The sequence below is a fragment of the Geospiza fortis genome, unplaced genomic scaffold (genome assembly GCF_000277835.1).
Source record: "Geospiza fortis unplaced genomic scaffold, GeoFor_1.0 scaffold53, whole genome shotgun sequence".
Taxonomy (NCBI): domain Eukaryota; kingdom Metazoa; phylum Chordata; class Aves; order Passeriformes; family Thraupidae; genus Geospiza; species Geospiza fortis.
This window is the reverse complement of record NW_005054305.1, coordinates 11,525,676-11,545,549: the sequence shown is the minus strand read 5'-3', so window position 1 is coordinate 11,545,549 and position 19,874 is coordinate 11,525,676. Positions and strand designations below refer to the sequence as shown.

Below are 19,874 nucleotides of genomic sequence, written 5' to 3'. Positions count from 1 at the left end.
ATCGAAACTTAGGATTTAAAAGTGAGGGGGAGGAAAAAGTGAGCCTGAACCCTGAGCAAATCCTTTTAAGGTCTAATTGTCTGATCTCTCCAGTTCTTTCAGCAAGCAAATTCTGGCTTACAATTTTTTGTGTAGTGACCAAGGTTACCAACCAGTTGCGACCTGGTTTAAGGTCGGTGCCTCTTTCCATGAAATACAGCTTTCAGGAATTTGCCTTAGAAAATGAAACAAATTACTAGACTATAAGAGCAGGAGAAAATAATTTAATGAAAACCTTTTTGACACAACCATTTGCTTATATCCACTTATGCTCCCTCCTCTGCTTTCAATGATTCCTTTTAGACTACAGGATTTGAGGGCTGCTCTGGGAAGAAGTCCCCCATTAATAACAATATGCAGAATATAATTTTATAGTTAAAAGAGGTGAAAGCATACATGGGAAAACAATATCGAAACAAGAGGACCAATACTAAAAAAGTGATAAATAAAGAAGTGGAAACTACTATGGACATGTGTTGAGATACTCATTCATGGACAAAGAGTGGTAGCACTTTTCTGCATTCAGAGACAAAGTCTTCTCTATTGAAAATTTCTCAGTTTCTTATACCAAGAATCAGTTTGCTAAGTAAAGAAGAATTCAAATGCAAATAGAAACAAATACGTTATCTATGTTTTTCTCTATTAACTGCAAGCTTTCAAATAAACTAGTACTTTCACATTCAGGCTCAGGTATTGGGAGGCAAAATCTAGTTTAAAATAAACTAAATCGTCATGAGAGACTGTAAGGAAATTTACATTGTGAACATTTGATTAATGATGACTTAGTGTAATTTGATTAGGAACAGTTATAAGATAAATAGAAATTAATTCTTTGCACTGAAATAGAAATTTGTCAGTGGTTTACACAAAGCAAGCACTGAAGTTCTGAGGTTTCCATTGGTGCAAAACACTGTAGAAAGCTATTGTCATAAAAAAGTTCACAAAAATGAAAATTTAATTTGGAAACCAGAAAATTTACTTTGTCCTCTAAGTGCAATTATTTGGTAGTGCCAAGGTTAGAGCTAGTAAACACTATAAATGGTTTTGGTTTTTCTTTTTCTAGAATAGACAATAAAAATTCTTATATCAGCACCTAGTAAGACACTATGGATTCTATGAAACAAATACCAATATCACGGCCCTGCATAAACAATAACTTCTATTCAAACTTCAGCTAGGAACATCAGATTAGAAAAATTAGTCATGGTTATTCCCATTTGTGGATTCTTGCTTGTTAGTATTTAAATGGTCTAAGAGCTCACCAAATTAATTTGGACTGGGAAAGGTTTATAAATGTAAAATAGTAGCTCTTCCAGAATAATTCCCTGAAGGATTTTTAAAAATTTAATTTTAATACAGTTAAGAATTTCTCTCTTGATTTATCTTAATGTAGTGTGGAATAACAAATCTACCTTCTCATCCCTGAAAAAGAGCTAAACCACATAGCTTGTAGGTCACATATTTAACTCCAGAGCAGACAGCTCACAGTGAACAGAAAAGAACTCCTCATTTCTCAGTTTTAGATGAAAAAGTTTTTGAACATAGTTTCCTTGATTTAACGTTCAGATATGCTGCCAGGGAGCTCTTAGATTATGGGCAGAACAAGACCATCAGTAAAGGAGAATTACAACTAAGAACTATAAGAAGTTGAGTTTTAGTATCTGAATTCTTTGATATTCAACAGACTTTTTTTGGAAGGCTTGTAATGGAAATTTTGAATACATACAGTGATATACATAACATCTCCAGCCCTTTGAATAGGAAACATACATCAGAATTTATTAATTATGACTAGACAAAGACAAAGCAAGTTGCTTTTCAAAAACTAAGCCATCTTTTTTACTTTATTTTTACATCAGTACCAAACCTAAATAAATTTGGTATAATTAAAACAAATCTTACAGAAAGCCAGCATAACAATAAGATTTAAACAAAAAAACAAAACAAAAAACCAACAACAAAAAAGAAAGTTGATTTTTAAGGCTGCTTCATTCCAGCAGTTCAGCTATTGAAAACTGTGTTTGAATTTCCCTTTGAGAATACCTGAATTGAATTTCCAGCTTTGTACATGCTTGTAATTAGCGTTATGCTTTCCTCCCTCTGTAACTGCGCACTTTACATCACGCCATCCCTGTTTTCTTCCTTGTAAGTTACCTGTTTTGAGCTTTTTAAGATAAGAAATTTAACTTAGGACCAAAGACTCAGTGGAAATGCTCTCTCAAAAGCGAGGTCATTAAGATGCAGAACCAGCACCATAAACTCAAATTTGATCAAAGTCACTAATAAAAAACACAGGGATTAAAATCATCTCCCAGTCACAAAGTCAATTCTGTCAACCTCAAATGGGTGTAGATGGTTCTGCTGCACTGTTTTCATCTAACCCCATTCCAGGGCCAGAGCTTTCCAGGCTAAATAGAAGCAGCCCCACTTTTATTGTTTTCACCCATTCCAATTATACCCATCCTACAGAAACACCAGAAGCTAACTGCTTTTGGCCAGCCATTGATTCAGCATTTCCCCCAGACTCTTGCTGCTGTCTCACCTGCCCAGAGAGCAGCACATGCCTACAGTGAGGCCTGGCAGCTTTAAGCAGCATGAGCAAGGGGAAGATGCATGTCTCTTCTCCCTGCACAGAGTAAGACAATTTAAAGACCATGGGAGCTGTAACTTAGTGCAAGCAACTAAGCAGGGAGCTAGCAAATAGCACCTCAGAGTACTTGTGCGCTCTTCCTCGCTTCATTTAATATTGGACAGATTTTCACCAAAGAGCAAGAACAGCATGAGATAACTGCTAATATATGCTAATTATACAAGTGTGTCCAGTAGTTTAATTAAAGTGGAATGCTTGCAAACATCTCAGTGGACTGCTGAAGAAAAAAACCAAAACCCAAAGACTAATAAGGCTGTGTTTATCCAGAATCAATTATTACTGATGAGTTTTCTTTAAGGAAAACATTCAGGTTTTGGTTATTTGGCTCTTGTGTGGTAAAGGATTTCTAGAAAAGTCAAGCGGAGGTGAAGCCTGAGCCTTTCATAGGCTGCCTACAAGAGCAAGCAATAGGATTATTACCTCTATTTAAGGGAAAATAAATGGAACCCCCAAACTTAGCAGCCTTACTGTGAGAGAAAGATCATCATCCTCTGCCAAGCTCTTTCTCCCTTGTAGCCAGTTTTAACTGCATATCCACATAGGTCTGCACTGAAAGAACAGTTTTGTGCCAAAAATGCCAAGATGTTAGCTATAAGTGACAATTTATATAATAAAAGTTATGACATAAAATTATGAGGTGGAAGATTCCATAGGCTTTCAAGTACCGAGAAGCTTGAAATATTTAAACATAATCATTGATACATTTCCTAGTGCTAGACAAAATATTGTCAACTTCTGGGACCCCCAGTTACTCTCAGCTGCCATTAAACACTAAAATTCAACAGGTATTTGAAACAAAGAGACTGTGATAATATGTATTGTAGGTTTTGGCATAAGAGGGAAAAAACTTAACAATTTAGTTAACCCTTTTTCTTCATACACCACTGCCTAATCAATAAGGGTCTTCAGAAGTAATAAGCAATGTAACTTCACCTACATCCTGAACCAAAATATGCCCAAACCACAGACTGCCCAAAACTGATATCACGAACTTTGGCCTCGCATTTACATAGAGAACTGTTTGTATATTGGATATAAAATACATGCACAGTACATGACAATTCCTTTATGTTTAAGCTTAAATATTTGGCACACAACACAATCACCACACTATCACAACGTAAATTTGGAATAACACAAGAAGCCTTGTCTGCAATCTTAAACATAAAGCTTTAATTACTTAGCACATGAAATGAATTATGATTAAAATCATGCAGATATTCAGATTGCAAAACAAAATGCTTCAAATACAACTGCATGTTTAAAATCTACTCATTCAAATATCTACTTTGAGGTAAAAACGTAAGAATATACTAAGCAATTATAATCTTAACACAAATAAACAAATATTGATATTTTCAGAACAAAATAAACATGGAAAACAGCAATTTTCAACACATATTGGTACAAGAGATACAGCCCACCTATTCTCCTTCAGAGTGTGATCCACTCCTCTGATATAAATCCAAAAATACTAAAAAACTGCATGCTACTAAAGCACAGCAGCCAGTTTCCCCCAACATAAGACTCCTACCTGCTTAGTGTAGTGTTGGGACAGGTTTTTTTATAAAATATGTAATTTCAAAGATGAAGGAGTTTAATTATACAGCTTCCAAGCAAGCACAGTGAAAGCTGTACAACCAAATCCCCGGTGAATACTACAAAATACGTTTGGCCAAAATTCCAAATATAAACAACTGAAATTCAGGTCAAAAATATGTGACCAATTAACACGTTTATGCTGTCACTTGCATGCACAGTTCTGTGTTTGTGCACCTCAGCGTATTTTTATTTGGGGTTAAGTAACTGTTTGTGTAAGGAATCATGTTGTTGCACAGGGTCCAACTGCACACCCAGATTCATAATGACCAGAGGCCTCCTCTAAATCACAATTTCCCCAGATGACAGTGGACTCTCACATTTCTCTAACTTTCAAAAAGAAAAAAATTCATATTTATTTTCACCACAAGTAGTACAACTAGAATACAAACAAGAACATTCTATTATAGTCTGCAACAGCTGAGGTTTGCATCTCCTGAACTGATTCACTCATACGAGCAACAATACAAGGAAAATGACATAAAAACTATAATATAAATATTATACTACACCATGAAACACTACAAATAGAACGTACAAAAATTATATTAGGGCATTAATTATCTGTAAACCTATTAAAAAGAACACCTTAATATTAATAGTTTTCAAGGTAAACATAACCTACAGTCTAAGTTTTCAAATGGCTGTTTGTCAATGCAGCATAGAACATTTCCATAGTGCAAATCTTACCAACTTCTATGAAAGATACTGTCCCCTTCAGAAAAATGCTCCTTTCCCCACCCCCCTCAAAAAACTGAGTCACAAAGTCCTATCTCATTTCACATTTAGTATAAGATGTGGTTTGAAACGTATTAACATACAGAACCTTATTTTTAAGACTGAAAATAACCTGAATAATATTGAGAAATTAAAATTAAAAAGTTAGATATGTTATAGCTGGAAGACATGAAATCCAAAAATATGATCCCTGGAAAAGAGGAAATAAAAAGACACTGATATCTCCTTTCTTTCATCTGTTGGAAACATATTGTATGACAGTACAGCAGGGTCCCTATGTTGTACAACAATCACAAGATCACTTTAATTGCTGAAGAATCACAGTGTTAAGTATATCTGCTTCTTGTAGCGTCAGGCTTTCATCTGTTAGCTCTTTATTTGGAAAGGTAGTCACAAGAACAAAATCCGTTGTTGCAAAAGCTGGACGGGACTGGATAATGAAATCTCGAATATGCTTAATCCTGTGAAAAGGAGATGGACATGAAAACTCTGTATGATTCCATCTGACATACATCTCTGAACATTAATATGATCAGAGAACACAAAACCATTAAGCAGACTAAACAACCAAATAAGTTCTAGATTTCATATTTCTCTCTGATCCAGATGTAATGATTATAGCTTACAATTTTTTGGTTCTTGCATAAAAAAATTCCCTGGAAAATGATAGCGAATGTTGCTTGTTTCCTCAAATAACAGAAACGAAATTTTTAACACGAAAGTATATTGCAAACTGATACCTAACACAGGAAGTCAAGTAATCTCAACATCACTGTCAAAAGTTTCATTATTAATTATTATATTCCAAAAAAGTGAAGTGTTAATGGAAGAAAGAATCTTTAAATATATAGTCACAGTGAAGAGGAAGCAGACAGGAATAATTAACGCACTTCAATAGCAAGAGCTTTCCCCTATTTTCACTTGGCAGTGAACTTCTGATCAATAGTTAATAAAACAGTCACATAAACAGTATAACAAGAAGAATTTAATTTTTTAAGACATGGATAAAAATAGTATTTTAGAGATAAAATCCTGAAATTTGAGGGTTTTCTATTAAGACATTAAGCTGAGAATAAATCTGTGAAGATCTTTTGTAATTAATAAATTGGCAAGTTTACTGTAGCCAAATAAGCAGCGATTTCTGCTTTTTATCAGTCTTCAAGGCCTTTGACATAAGTAATGCACTTTGCCATATATATGATCAAAATCAGCTGCTGAAGATAACCATAAAGATTCACAGTCAAGAAAAAGTTAATAATAATTAAGCAAGTTCCTGTCAACACAATCTAGGTTGTTACAGATGTTACTGGCAAGTTTACCACTTCTACCCTTCCATGCAAAGAAAAGAACACACAACTCAGCTACAGAGGCTCCCAATAAGCCTCATAGTTTGTCTCAGTCACTTCTCAGCAGATGCTGTGAAGAAAGGATCTGGGCCTGCACTCTCAGCATATATTATCAGGTCTAAACTGTCAAAAAGTACTGCTGTATCTTCCTCCCTACTGGTTATCAGCTAAAATATCCTCACTGTGGTCTGTGTATACTGTCAGGTAAAAAAAGTTACCCTTTGTCTTTATTCTGAGCCAGAATGAAAAAAGGAAACAGATGAGCTCTCCATGTAACAATATTCACATGGAATTGGGTCCATGCTAACATCACCTCCAAGTCAGGATTCAAGCTGCAGCCATGTTGTAACACAGTTGTGCAGGCTGGCTTTAACAGTGCTAAAGCATGGGTGGAACTGCTGCCCAAATCTCTCTCCTCTGCCCAAAGATCTCTCAGCAGCGGAGAGCAGAGCTTTGCAGAGCCTTGCACTAACATAACCTCATGGGGTTGGCCAACACTGTTTGTGGCACTGTGCCAACATCAATAAAACCAGTGCCAAGCTCTAATCAGCAAAGCTACTAACAAATCTAAAACCTCCCTCAAGTTCACACACTGACAATTCTTAGGAGATGACCATCCAAAACAGAAGTTAGCTCTCAGTATTATGTCCAACCCACATGCTGGAATTGCAAATGAGCATGAAGTGCCTATATATCCTCCTGCATATGGGCTGCAGTCTACACTTACAGACCATGTCATGTTTGTAACAACCTTAAGTATAACAAGGTGGAATTCTTGATTATGGGCTACAGGATTTCTCTGCCCATAGTGTGGACTATATTCCAATTGAGACTATACTCCACACTTTGCAATAAAGAGCTTTCACAGTGTTTCCCAAGTCATCCACCTGATCTTCCCAAGGAGGGCCCAGGGCTGGGATGACTATATAGTGGGGCTATACAGATTTCAATTGTCCTGGGAACAATTATGGCTCAACTATGACCTAAAAAAACAAAGGACATCATTGGTTATAAAAGTTTGAAGAGAAGTTGCAGTTATCAAATATATTGTGTTTCCAAGCACAGAATTTCTGACAGTCAGTTCATCATATAACCATGTAATGGAAGTGACATAGAATGATACATTTCAGCAAGGCTGGTATTTCCCCCTTTTTGATGTCTTGATGAGACTCATTTAACGACAAAACACAAACTTATTGAAATAGTTACTGTTACCTGCATTGATGCAGAATCAATTTACCTGTGTGTTTGATTAAATCTTTGTATTAACCGGCTCCCATCTGCTAATCTAATTTGAATTTTAGTTGCTGGCATGGAATCATCAATCAGAACAGGTGCATTAAGAATGGATTTGTCCTCCTCCTCTGGGGAAGAAGGTGTGCTGACTATTTCAGGTGTAAGGCTATAGGATTGGAAAAAAACCAGAGCAGATGTTACTAATGGAACCATGACAAAGTAGTCTGAAATTTTCAGTAATGGGAATGAAACAGTATATGAATACAGAGCATAGAACAGATCTAGCTTTTTTCACCTTCCAAGCTTCTGCCCTTCGCCACTGAAAGCTTTGAATCGCAGTCTGGGCTTCACATATTCCTGTTCTTGGTGATCTTCCATATCCAAATTTACCTGGCCACCATGAACAAGTCGCTGCAGTTCCAAAGGAATTTCCCTGAATTACAATAATAATACGTTACAATAATTACACTTTCAATTACATTCTGAACTGCAAAAAGAAGTCATCCAAAAAGTACACACACAGTATGAGTCAATACTAACATTATGCATATTTTCAAAGTCACATTCAATTGTTTTATGAATTGATTTCACCCTAAAAGAAGAAAAAAAAAATCAGTGAACTAACAGTCAAAACCTAGAATATATTGACAGCTGAATCATAGAATGAGCTAGGAAAAAACTGTGAATATAAAAGCTGTTGTAGCAAGTATCATTCAGAGTTAAACCACCAAAAGAACCAAAGTATTACAAATTTTTAAGTGCCCCATGCATCTGGTGACAAATACAGACTATATTTTATGGGTTCAGGCAAATAAGAAATCTGGAGCTTTTGATAAGCGTGTGGAGAAAGGATTTTTGTCCATTTCACTTCAAACACATACATCAAAAAAGTTGTCATTTTAACTTACCCTCTTTTAACTGACTCAAGAAATTGAGCATTTGTTGGATCTGAATAGGATCTCAACTCGCCATCATCTAAACTGAATCCATTCCTCCACAGTTTCAGCAAAATTTGAACCTATGAAGTAAAACAAGTTTAAAAAGTAAAGAAAGACAAAATGGCAGCACAATTTCATACAGACTAGTTATAGAAATTTTGATCTACACTAAACAAATTTTGTACAAGACCACAAACAAGAAGGCAAATGACAAAATAAGAACAATACCTTGCACTGTAACTGTCATTGTTAGATTATTTTTGAAAAAGCCTGGTAGTTATAGACTACTGTCTTCTTCTAGACCATTCTCCCTTGCGAAAAATAATCTCTTAATCTGCTATCCATGACATAAAATATGATACAGCGAGGGTGTAGTGATCTTCGTAATGTTCCAGTTATTTCCAAAAGCAGTAAACATTTTTACTGAGAAATTAAGAAATAAACCCATAAAATTACAAATTACTGCTGATACATCAGTTACAGCAAAACATACACTTCCCTCAAATTATTACATGCTGAGCTCCAACAAAGCTGAAAGTAGCTCCATTCAGCTCAAAAGCTAAGAATCCTGGAAACCAGCCTCCTTTGTTCCCATCTTATTTTGCTACATCATACATGAAAGGTCCAGCTAGGGCCTTCCAGCTTCAAAACCTGCATCCTCTCTTCCTTCTAAGTGCTTTGCCATCCAGCAAAACTAGGCTTCCTCAGCCAGTATAATTGGCCTTCCCTTAGAAAGGTATTTATGTCCCCAGTTATGGAAAGCCCACTCCAACAAGAGTCTGGCTGGGTACAGCTGGCTGTTACTTGGAGTAGAAGGATTGCTGGAGACCAGAAGGCTCCTTGTGTGGCACAACAGCACCCCCTAGCCAGGACCACATCCTTTGGCCTTAGTAGCTCTTTCTAGACAAGCTGAAAATTTGCTTTAGCCATTCACAAAAATAGCAAAGTGCAGAGAACTTCTTTTCTCCTCACCCTCTCCTTCACATGCTGCTTTTTAAGTGATAGGAACGAAAGGCCTCAAGCCTGCTGCTTCCCCTTCCCTAGAACACCATCCATGCCCTCCAGTTTGAGATGGGCTGCTTTGCAAGCCACAAGAAGAATCAATTCCTAAAAGCATTAAAATGTTAGCACAGCTAAGAAAATCCAGGACAACGCCTGGTGCAATGTAACTGAAAAGAAGGTGTGCTAAGAATTTCAAAGTAATTTACATCTGACAGCTCCATAATGGAGGCCTTAGGAGTATCCAACAAACATCTCTTGGGAAACTTCAACAATTTCTACTGAACACATAGCTAATATTTAGATATTATTTTCTCCTCATAAACATAGTTTCAGTAATTGTGGCATTTCAAGCTGTAAACATGATTAAGCAGGACTCTGTTGGAGGTTCTGTTTTCTGCTATGAATTTTACTTACATCCTGATTTTCTCCATATATGTATTCAGAGTGCTTTTGCGATGAGTCACCCAATCTGTATCCACCACCAGAAAATGACTGAAAAAAAAACAAAAAGAAAAGCTTATAAAATAATTATCTAAAACAGTTTATCAAAATTCTTACCTAGGTGCAAAAAAAAAAAAAAAGAAAAAAAAGAGCTTGCTTCTGAGATAAAAAGCAAGTACTGTTCTATAATGTATTTTCTAAGTGGAAAATTCAGAATCAATTTACCTGTGTGTTTGATTAAATCTTTGTATTAACCGGCTCCCATCTGCTAATCTAATTTGAATTTTAGTTGCTGGCATGGAATCATCAATCAGAACAGGTGCATTAAGAATGGATTTGTCCTCCTCCTCTGGGGAAGAAGGTGTGCTGACTATTTCAGGTGTAAGGCTATAGGATTGGAAAAAAACCAGAGCAGATGTTACTAATGGAACCATGACAAAGTAGTCTGAAATTTTCAGTAATGGGAATGAAACAGTATATGAATACAGAGCATAGAACAGATCTAGCTTTTTTCACCTTCCAAGCTTCTGCCCTTCGCCACTGAAAGCTTTGAATCGCAGTCTGGGCTTCACATATTCCTGTTCTTGGTGATCTTCCATATCCAAATTTACCTGGCCACCATGAACAAGTCGCTGCAGTTCCAAAGGAATTTCCCTGAATTACAATAATAATACGTTACAATAATTACACTTTCAATTACATTCTGAACTGCAAAAAGAAGTCATCCAAAAAGTACACACACAGTATGAGTCAATACTAACATTATGCATATTTTCAAAGTCACATTCAATTGTTTTATGAATTGATTTCACCCTAAAAGAAGAAAAAAAAAATCAGTGAACTAACAGTCAAAACCTAGAATATATTGACAGCTGAATCATAGAATGAGCTAGGAAAAAACTGTGAATATAAAAGCTGTTGTAGCAAGTATCATTCAGAGTTAAACCACCAAAAGAACCAAAGTATTACAAATTTTTAAGTGCCCCATGCATCTGGTGACAAATACAGACTATATTTTATGGGTTCAGGCAAATAAGAAATCTGGAGCTTTTGATAAGCGTGTGGAGAAAGGATTTTTGTCCATTTCACTTCAAACACATACATCAAAAAAGTTGTCATTTTAACTTACCCTCTTTTAACTGACTCAAGAAATTGAGCATTTGTTGGATCTGAATAGGATCTCAACTCGCCATCATCTAAACTGAATCCATTCCTCCACAGTTTCAGCAAAATTTGAACCTATGAAGTAAAACAAGTTTAAAAAGTAAAGAAAGACAAAATGGCAGCACAATTTCATACAGACTAGTTATAGAAATTTTGATCTACACTAAACAAATTTTGTACAAGACCACAAACAAGAAGGCAAATGACAAAATAAGAACAATACCTTGCACTGTAACTGTCATTGTTAGATTATTTTTGAAAAAGCCTGGTAGTTATAGACTACTGTCTTCTTCTAGACCATTCTCCCTTGCGAAAAATAATCTCTTAATCTGCTATCCATGACATAAAATATGATACAGCGAGGGTGTAGTGATCTTCGTAATGTTCCAGTTATTTCCAAAAGCAGTAAACATTTTTACTGAGAAATTAAGAAATAAACCCATAAAATTACAAATTACTGCTGATACATCAGTTACAGCAAAACATACACTTCCCTCAAATTATTACATGCTGAGCTCCAACAAAGCTGAAAGTAGCTCCATTCAGCTCAAAAGCTAAGAATCCTGGAAACCAGCCTCCTTTGTTCCCATCTTATTTTGCTACATCATACATGAAAGGTCCAGCTAGGGCCTTCCAGCTTCAAAACCTGCATCCTCTCTTCCTTCTAAGTGCTTTGCCATCCAGCAAAACTAGGCTTCCTCAGCCAGTATAATTGGCCTTCCCTTAGAAAGGTATTTATGTCCCCAGTTATGGAAAGCCCACTCCAACAAGAGTCTGGCTGGGTACAGCTGGCTGTTACTTGGAGTAGAAGGATTGCTGGAGACCAGAAGGCTCCTTGTGTGGCACAACAGCACCCCCTAGCCAGGACCACATCCTTTGGCCTTAGTAGCTCTTTCTAGACAAGCTGAAAATTTGCTTTAGCCATTCACAAAAATAGCAAAGTGCAGAGAACTTCTTTTCTCCTCACCCTCTCCTTCACATGCTGCTTTTTAAGTGATAGGAACGAAAGGCCTCAAGCCTGCTGCTTCCCCTTCCCTAGAACACCATCCATGCCCTCCAGTTTGAGATGGGCTGCTTTGCAAGCCACAAGAAGAATCAATTCCTAAAAGCATTAAAATGTTAGCACAGCTAAGAAAATCCAGGACAACGCCTGGTGCAATGTAACTGAAAAGAAGGTGTGCTAAGAATTTCAAAGTAATTTACATCTGACAGCTCCATAATGGAGGCCTTAGGAGTATCCAACAAACATCTCTTGGGAAACTTCAACAATTTCTACTGAACACATAGCTAATATTTAGATATTATTTTCTCCTCATAAACATAGTTTCAGTAATTGTGGCATTTCAAGCTGTAAACATGATTAAGCAGGACTCTGTTGGAGGTTCTGTTTTCTGCTATGAATTTTACTTACATCCTGATTTTCTCCATATATGTATTCAGAGTGCTTTTGCGATGAGTCACCCAATCTGTATCCACCACCAGAAAATGACTGAAAAAAAAACAAAAAGAAAAGCTTATAAAATAATTATCTAAAACAGTTTATCAAAATTCTTACCTAGGTGCAAAAAAAAAAAAAAAGAAAAAAAAGAGCTTGCTTCTGAGATAAAAAGCAAGTACTGTTCTATAATGTATTTTCTAAGTGGAAAATTATATCTAGCAGCCACAGTCAGACTAAGAAAGCTTTGTGACACATTTCAGCTTCTGTTCTGTACACTTTTTCAAACATAAGAATCATAGAATACTTCAGGTTGGAAGAGACCTTTAAAGGTCACAAACTTGAATGTTTCCAGGAATGGAGCATGCACTACCTCCCTGAGCATCTGTTCCAGTGTCTTAACACACTTACTTGTAAAAAAAATGTCTCTCTTATACCTAGTGTGAATCTACCCTCTTTTAGTTTAAAACCTTTACCCCTTGTCCAACCAAAACAGGGTCTGCTAAAAAGTCTATCCCCATCTTTCTTATAGGCTGCCTTTAAGTATTAGAAGGCTGCAACGAGGTCTTCCCAGACCCTTGTCTTTTCCAGGCTGAACAATCCCAACTCTCTCAGCCTTTCCTCACAGGAGAAGCGCTCCATTCCTCTGATTATTTTCGTGGCTTTCCTCTGGACTTTCTCTAACAGGTTCATGTCCTTCCTGTGCTGTGGACCCCAGAGCTGGATGAATCACTCCAGGTGTGCTCTCACCAGAGTGGAGTAGAGGGGCAACATCCCCTTCCTCACCCTGGTGCCCATGCTTCTTGTGATGCAGCCCAAAACATGTCTGGCTTTCTGGGCTGTGAGTGCACATTGCTGGGTCATGTCCAACTTTTCATCTACCACTACTCCCATGTCCTTCCCCAGAATTGCTCTTGATCCTTTCAAGCTCCAGCCTGTACTGATACTGGGGGCTGCCCAGATGCAGATGCAGAATCCTGCATCTGGCTTTGTTGACCTCATGATGTTCCCATGAGCCCATTTCTTAAGCTTGTCCAGATCCATCTGGATGGCATCCAAGACCTCAGGCACATCAGCTGCAACACTCAGCCTGGTGTCACCTGCAGACCTGCTGAGGGTGCAGTTGACCTCACTGTCTGTGTTACTGATGAAGACATTGAACAGCACTAATCCCTCTATGGATACTTTGTCACTAGCCTGCATCTGGACATTGAACTGCTGACCACAACTCTCTAGGAGCAATTCTATAGGTAAGATTTGGGATGCAAATTTAGTCTGGTTTCTTATTTAATCAATTGTAATTAAAAACAAAGCATATAATTCCAGTTCATGATGATTTCTAATGATTCCCTCTGAAACTGTGCGCTCCTTTATTTTCTAGAGCAAGCTGTTTGGAAACAGACAATATAAAACTGTTTTGAGCAAATCTGCTATTTGTAAATCACAGAAAGAGGCACTTGCTCTCCTGTAGTTTGATGAATTTCAGAGGCACGAACGTAAAGAGAGATCAACACATTTCTTAACTTTTACCTTGGCTTTACTGAAATCACCAGATGCTCTTGAGGCTTCATCTAATGGGACAGCCCCATGTTCTTTTGCTTCCTTGAAGAGTTCAGCAACAATTTTACTTGGGTTTGTAGAAGCCCCAGAAATTTGTAATCCTCTATATTCTGAGTCACCTGAATAAAATCTTAAGAATAGTAATGCAAATAAGCAACAATGCTTTAAATAATAAGCACAATTTTTCTCTTTCCATCGAAAGAAAAAAAAATAACAGAGAGGCAAATTTGGCACAAATCCTTTTCATTCTGATAAATGCTTCACTTGGTTCCAACCTCCTCAATAATCCAAGCAGCACTATACTAAAAACATTTGACTAACAAAGAACCAAGGTGCCTTCTGGAACAGATCCCAAAGATCAGAGGGCAAGGCCTTAAGTTTTAAGTGAACACAGTCCTGATGGAGCTGGGCATCTTATGTGGTTGTCACCTACTCCCAGAAAGACTGATTTCCACAGGAGTGTTCTGTGCATGGGACTGTGCCTGGATTGGATAAATTCACAGCTAACACCACCTTAGCAGAATAAGTATAAAACTGATCTTGGAAAACCTGAACAGTGCCACAATTTAATTTTTTAATTCAAAGATCTAGCATACTTTCATTCCCAACAGTATCAGAAATAGAAATTTTAAAATAAATATGATTAACTTTCAAGGCATTTTAAAACCTGCAGAAAATGTTGTGAAAGCTAAACCTGTTGTGAAAGCTAATTTGTGGGGTTTTTTTTCCTTCACAGCACCATTACTAGCTCTTGAAGACAAAATGCTAAGCTACAAATAGTTCTGTTCAAAACTGTATCTGTTTGATGATGAAGATCAAGATATTCCTCAAGAATTATCTAGAGAAAGGCACTACAATCTCTATATACCATTGGAATAGATGCTGTAAAAAAAAAAATCTGTAAATAAATCAAAATCTGGCAAACCTGATTGTTTTCCCTTTGATTACAGGAAGCATTAATAACTAATAACTGCTTTCCACTTTCCTCAACTTGTACATTTAACCATTTGGGGGAAGGCAAATCAATTAATCCATGTGAAACTGTTTCTCAGACCAATACCTTCACAATATGTTGATTCCATTATATTTTACAATTATCAGAAGAGAGTACTGGGTATGAGGTTACTGTACAATCATACTATTTTTATAATGCCACATAGCTGTCAATCCCTGAGTGACGTGTCTCATTTGTACATAAATCTGTGTTTATCACCCCAACTACCATTTATATGGAAAATCTGTAATTATTAGATTTAAAAGAATGATAGTGGTAAATGTATGAAACAGGAACTCTTATCAGAATTTGTATTCAAGAAAGAAAGGAAGTACTCAAATATTTGATCAATAGATACACAGAACAATTCAGGATATTCAGAATGACAAAAAAATTTTTGAGCACAAGTGTAAGTTACAACCTTTTATGACCATACAGGTTAAGGCATCTACAGCTCCTACAGCACTCCAGCCACATTCTGCTAAATATAATTTTACAACAACAGTGTACAGCTAACACTCTAGTAAGTCCCCTACCTCTTTGCAGGACAGATCTAGCTCACATGCATTTTGAAAGAACATGAGGGAGCAAAGTGTGAATGTGACACAAACCCCAATTACTTTCACAATTGTTAAATTTTTTTGTTTTGTTTTGTTATAAAAATACCTTTGGTTTTCTTTGTCATCGCTCATGCTTCTCTCTGGTTTTCTCAACCTTTTAAGAGAATCCAGCTTAAGACTGCCAAGAGAATAAAAGAAAACATTTGAAGATGACTGGCACATAAACTTCATATCTAACTTCTGAAATGACTTCTTTTTCAAAAACTAAAAATATCGAGGAGTTTTGTTTGGTTGCTTGAGTTTTTGGGTTTGTTTAGGTTTGAGTTTGTTTTGCTGAAGTACACAACCATGAATGTTTCTCAGTGAACAAGGAGGAAAGAGCACACATAGGCAGAGTCATTTTGCATTAACAGTTGCTGGATGGTCACTATAGGTCCATTCCAACTGAATTATTTTTTTCTAGCATAGAAGAGCAGCACTGTTTCTGTGCAATTAATGCACTGCCCTCATCTGAGAGAGCAAACTGAAGTCTACTAATTCATCTCTTCATTCTCACACACATTCCAGCATGAATGCCAACAAATAACAAGTATTTGCCAACTGTCACATTGAAGTATTTGAGATATGGTATTTCAGCATCTCCTTTGCTTGGGAGTGGAAAGTTATAACTTCATGAGATGTACTGAGAAATTGAGCTGTTTGTTTTATTTGTTTGTAAACTTAGTTCTGTGTAGCTGGTTAGTCAGCTTAGGTGGGTTCATTGAAAGAAACAAAAAAACATCCTTAAAACCCCCTATACTTCCAAGTGTCCCTTTCTCTGCTAAAGTCTCTCTTCCTGAAGAGATTTCTGCATTTGCAGTGAACTTGAAGCATAACTAGTGACTAAGATCTTTTCTGTTGCTTGACCTCCTTTAGCACTGAGACCCATACTGGCAGCAGTGATTCAAAAACAATCCACATACAAGACTTGTTACAGCATCACTGTCAGTAGTTTTATAAATATTTCTCTTCTTTAAATTATTTTTTAATTAATTAAAAACTGGCAAGATACTTTTATAAAAAACATCCAAGACTATGCTGAATCTTCAAATGTTGTGTGAACTGCAAACACTACAGTGTAGGAGCGTTTTAAGAAAAGCTGGACTGAAATATAAATATGCATCTTTCCTTCCACCTGCCCAAACCACACAAATTCATTAAGAAGCCCTCCTTATTTCTGTCACCCCATAGGAACCTACTAATAATTTTTAGAATCACTATCTGTCTCATCAGGCATTGCCATAAATACAACAATGAAAGCAGTTCAGTTGCCAAGTTTCACACAAGCTGCTAGTTTACTGAATTTTGAAGAAACAAAGAACTGCAGTAATTTCCTGATACAGCAAATTTCCAAATTATGTGTGTGTAAAAAAACAGCAACACAGCATTTTGGTTATAGCACCTCACATGAAATGAGTTTAAAGTGTTTTCGAATACCTGGAATACCAATTGGTAAAAAGGTTCCTAAATAAATTTTAAAAGCATTCTGAGAAGACAGACAATGCATTATTGCAGGGATTCACAGTTTTTGATTATAAATTGCCATAGATTGCTTTTAATACAAGGAGGAATGACAAAGTTTTGTGAGTTAATAAGGCATCTATCCAGGCATTTCTGAAAAAACCCCATCTTACCTCTGTGACACCTTTGGGTTACTGATCTTTGTAGCTGTTGGCTTGTCAGAACACAATGACTGTCTTTTAGCTTCATCTTCATATAACTCTGCCAAGGCCAGCTGTAGGAAACAGAACTCTTTTTTGTAAGTCTGTAACTCAAGAACTACATATAGAATAGAAATAAGACAAAAATTAATGTGAAATATCCATCTCTCCAGAAAAGTAGAAATATTAACACAAGGAACCCCAACTAAAATTCAACTTTCCTTGTGCTTTATGGAAAAAAAAAAAAACAAACTATAAAATACTTAAATGCCATTATGACTTGGAACTTGCACTCTGCTATTGTTTAGTTTCCACTGCTTCACCAGCTACATAAAATCTGTATTAGATTCAGCCATGAGAGTAAATACACAAAGAGATATTAAGCATCAGCTCATTAATGGTAACAAATTGAAATAAAGCTGCAATCTAACTCTCTGATAGAAGCAAACAATAAATTTTACAAACATTTTACATAGAAATGTAAAAAACATAATTCAAATAAGCTTGTACTGGGATGAAGAACAAATTCAGCCTTGCTGGCTTGAATTCAAGGCATCACTCCACAAAAACTTATAAAAAACCCCAACAACTTTTTCCCAGATTCCCGAAATGCTGCCATATCACTGGCAAGCTCATTCTTAGAAATGTATGTAAGGGCAATGTCATTTCAGCAACCTTTCTTTTGTCCTGAATAAGACTCTACTTTGTCAAATCATCCTTAGTTTTGTCCCCAAGCCACTCTGCTCACACTATGTGACTGACATTAATATTTTATAATATACACCAGAAAAGGTACTAGGCTACAATTTCATTACATTTTTATGGAGAGGGGATACGCATTAAAATAAAATGAAACATCATCTGTCCTTGAAAACACACTGCTACAAACACAAGGTATTAATCCCATATCAATTTTTGTTGTTTTCATAATATTATGAGGTATTTTCTGCAGGGAAAAAATAAATATGAGGAATTATATCCATTAAGAAAATTACATTGAGAAAAGTGAGCCCAAAAAAAAATCTGCTGAAGACCTCTATTCCATCTGAGGATAGAAGAAAATACCTTTCAGATATGTAAAGCTGATGGGTAAGTCATAGACAACACACCCTGTACCATCCCTAATGCAAGGATTGAGGGATGCTGAGAGAGCATGGAAGGGCATGGCCAGGCTACTGTGCTTTCCTCACGCCCTGCCTCGTATTGTGGCGCCACAAATGAAGCACAGACCCTGGCGGGTACTTCCATGGGGTTTAACACTGTAGCAATAAGTATCTAGCCAAAATGCCAGGCTGCTTCCGCTGACTAAGAACTTACCAACCAAAAGTATTTACACAGACTTTGTTACTGTTACATATTGTAGCAACAAAATGGCAATCCCAGCCAATAAGACAACAGTAACACCGGAGACGAGAAGGCTCCAGAGAGATCCAACTAGGGCCTTTTGTACTTAAAGGGGGCTAAGAAAAAAAAGCAGGAGAGCAACTTTCTTCATGGGCAGATAGTGTTAGGACAAGGCAGAATGGTTTTAAACTACAGGAGAAGGGATTTAGATTAGATATTAGAAGAAATTCTTTACTTAGAGGATAGTGAGGCATCAGAAAAGATTTCCCAGAGAAGTTGTGGGTGCCTCATCCCTGGGAGTGTTGAAGGCCAGATTGGATGGAGCTCTGAGCAACACGGTCTAGTGAAAGGTGTCCCTGCCCATGGCACAGGAGCTGGAACTATATGATCTTTAAGATCCTTTCCAACTCAAAGCATCCTACAATTGCAGCAAAATTAATCTTAAGAGGAACCTATGAAAATTCCAAATAGTAATCAAGAAAAAAACTATACGCATCTTTCTCTGTCAATTACGTGTAATTAAATAGAACAGGGGCAGTTTCAGTCATTAAGTTTCACCTGTTTTCCAATCAATTTCTTGCTAAAAGATTTTGAACCTTCATAAAGTGTCAAATCACATGCAAAAAACCAAAAAAGAATACTGCTAAAAGGGTTTGTAATTAAGCATTTAAGTACCAATGCTGAATTACATTTGTGATCACACTCTACTTTTCCCACATACACCTGGGAAAAGATCTTGTCCTTAGTCTTATGCCACATCTGCAGAGATTGACATTTTCATACGGGACAAGACATTCCTATCAAATAATCAGGAAATGCAATGGCACTTCAATAACTTCAAGGACAGTTAAAACCCAACTAGTGAAGTGTCGGGAGAGCCCTTCCCGTTCCGAGAACTGAGCACACACCTTATCCTAAAGGGCCTAGCGCTCCTCCAGAGGCGTCCTCCCCTTCTCAGTCCCAAAGGGGCGTAGGAGCTGAGGGAAGCAAAGCCGAGTGGGTGCAGGGGGCACGTCAGGGCAGCCCCGCGGGGGTCCCGCACACCGCCCGCTGCCCTCAGGGTCGGCCCGAGGGAAGGCCTGGGGCGGCCCCGCGGGGACACGGCGCTCCGCCCGGCCCGGCCCGACC

General features: G+C 37.1%; 1 protein-coding gene across 1 annotated transcript in view; it reads right to left on the bottom strand.

The window, feature by feature from the left end:
• Positions 1-3,724: 3,724 nt before the first annotated feature.
• The window catches only part of UBXN2B (UBX domain protein 2B), a 25,538-nt gene continuing 9,388 nt past the window's right edge, over positions 3,725-19,874 (bottom strand). The window contains exons 3-10 of the mRNA XM_005418390.3: positions 17,376-17,476; positions 15,809-15,880; positions 14,119-14,278; positions 12,565-12,642; positions 11,119-11,228; positions 10,506-10,643; positions 10,215-10,376; positions 3,725-5,487 (exon numbers count right to left, since the gene is read on the bottom strand). Of these exons, the coding sequence (XP_005418447.1) occupies positions 5,325-5,487; positions 10,215-10,376; positions 10,506-10,643; positions 11,119-11,228; positions 12,565-12,642; positions 14,119-14,278; positions 15,809-15,880; positions 17,376-17,476 (984 nt within the window). The 3' untranslated portion in view covers positions 3,725-5,324. The remainder of the gene's footprint in view (positions 5,488-10,214; positions 10,377-10,505; positions 10,644-11,118; positions 11,229-12,564; positions 12,643-14,118; positions 14,279-15,808; positions 15,881-17,375; positions 17,477-19,874) is intronic.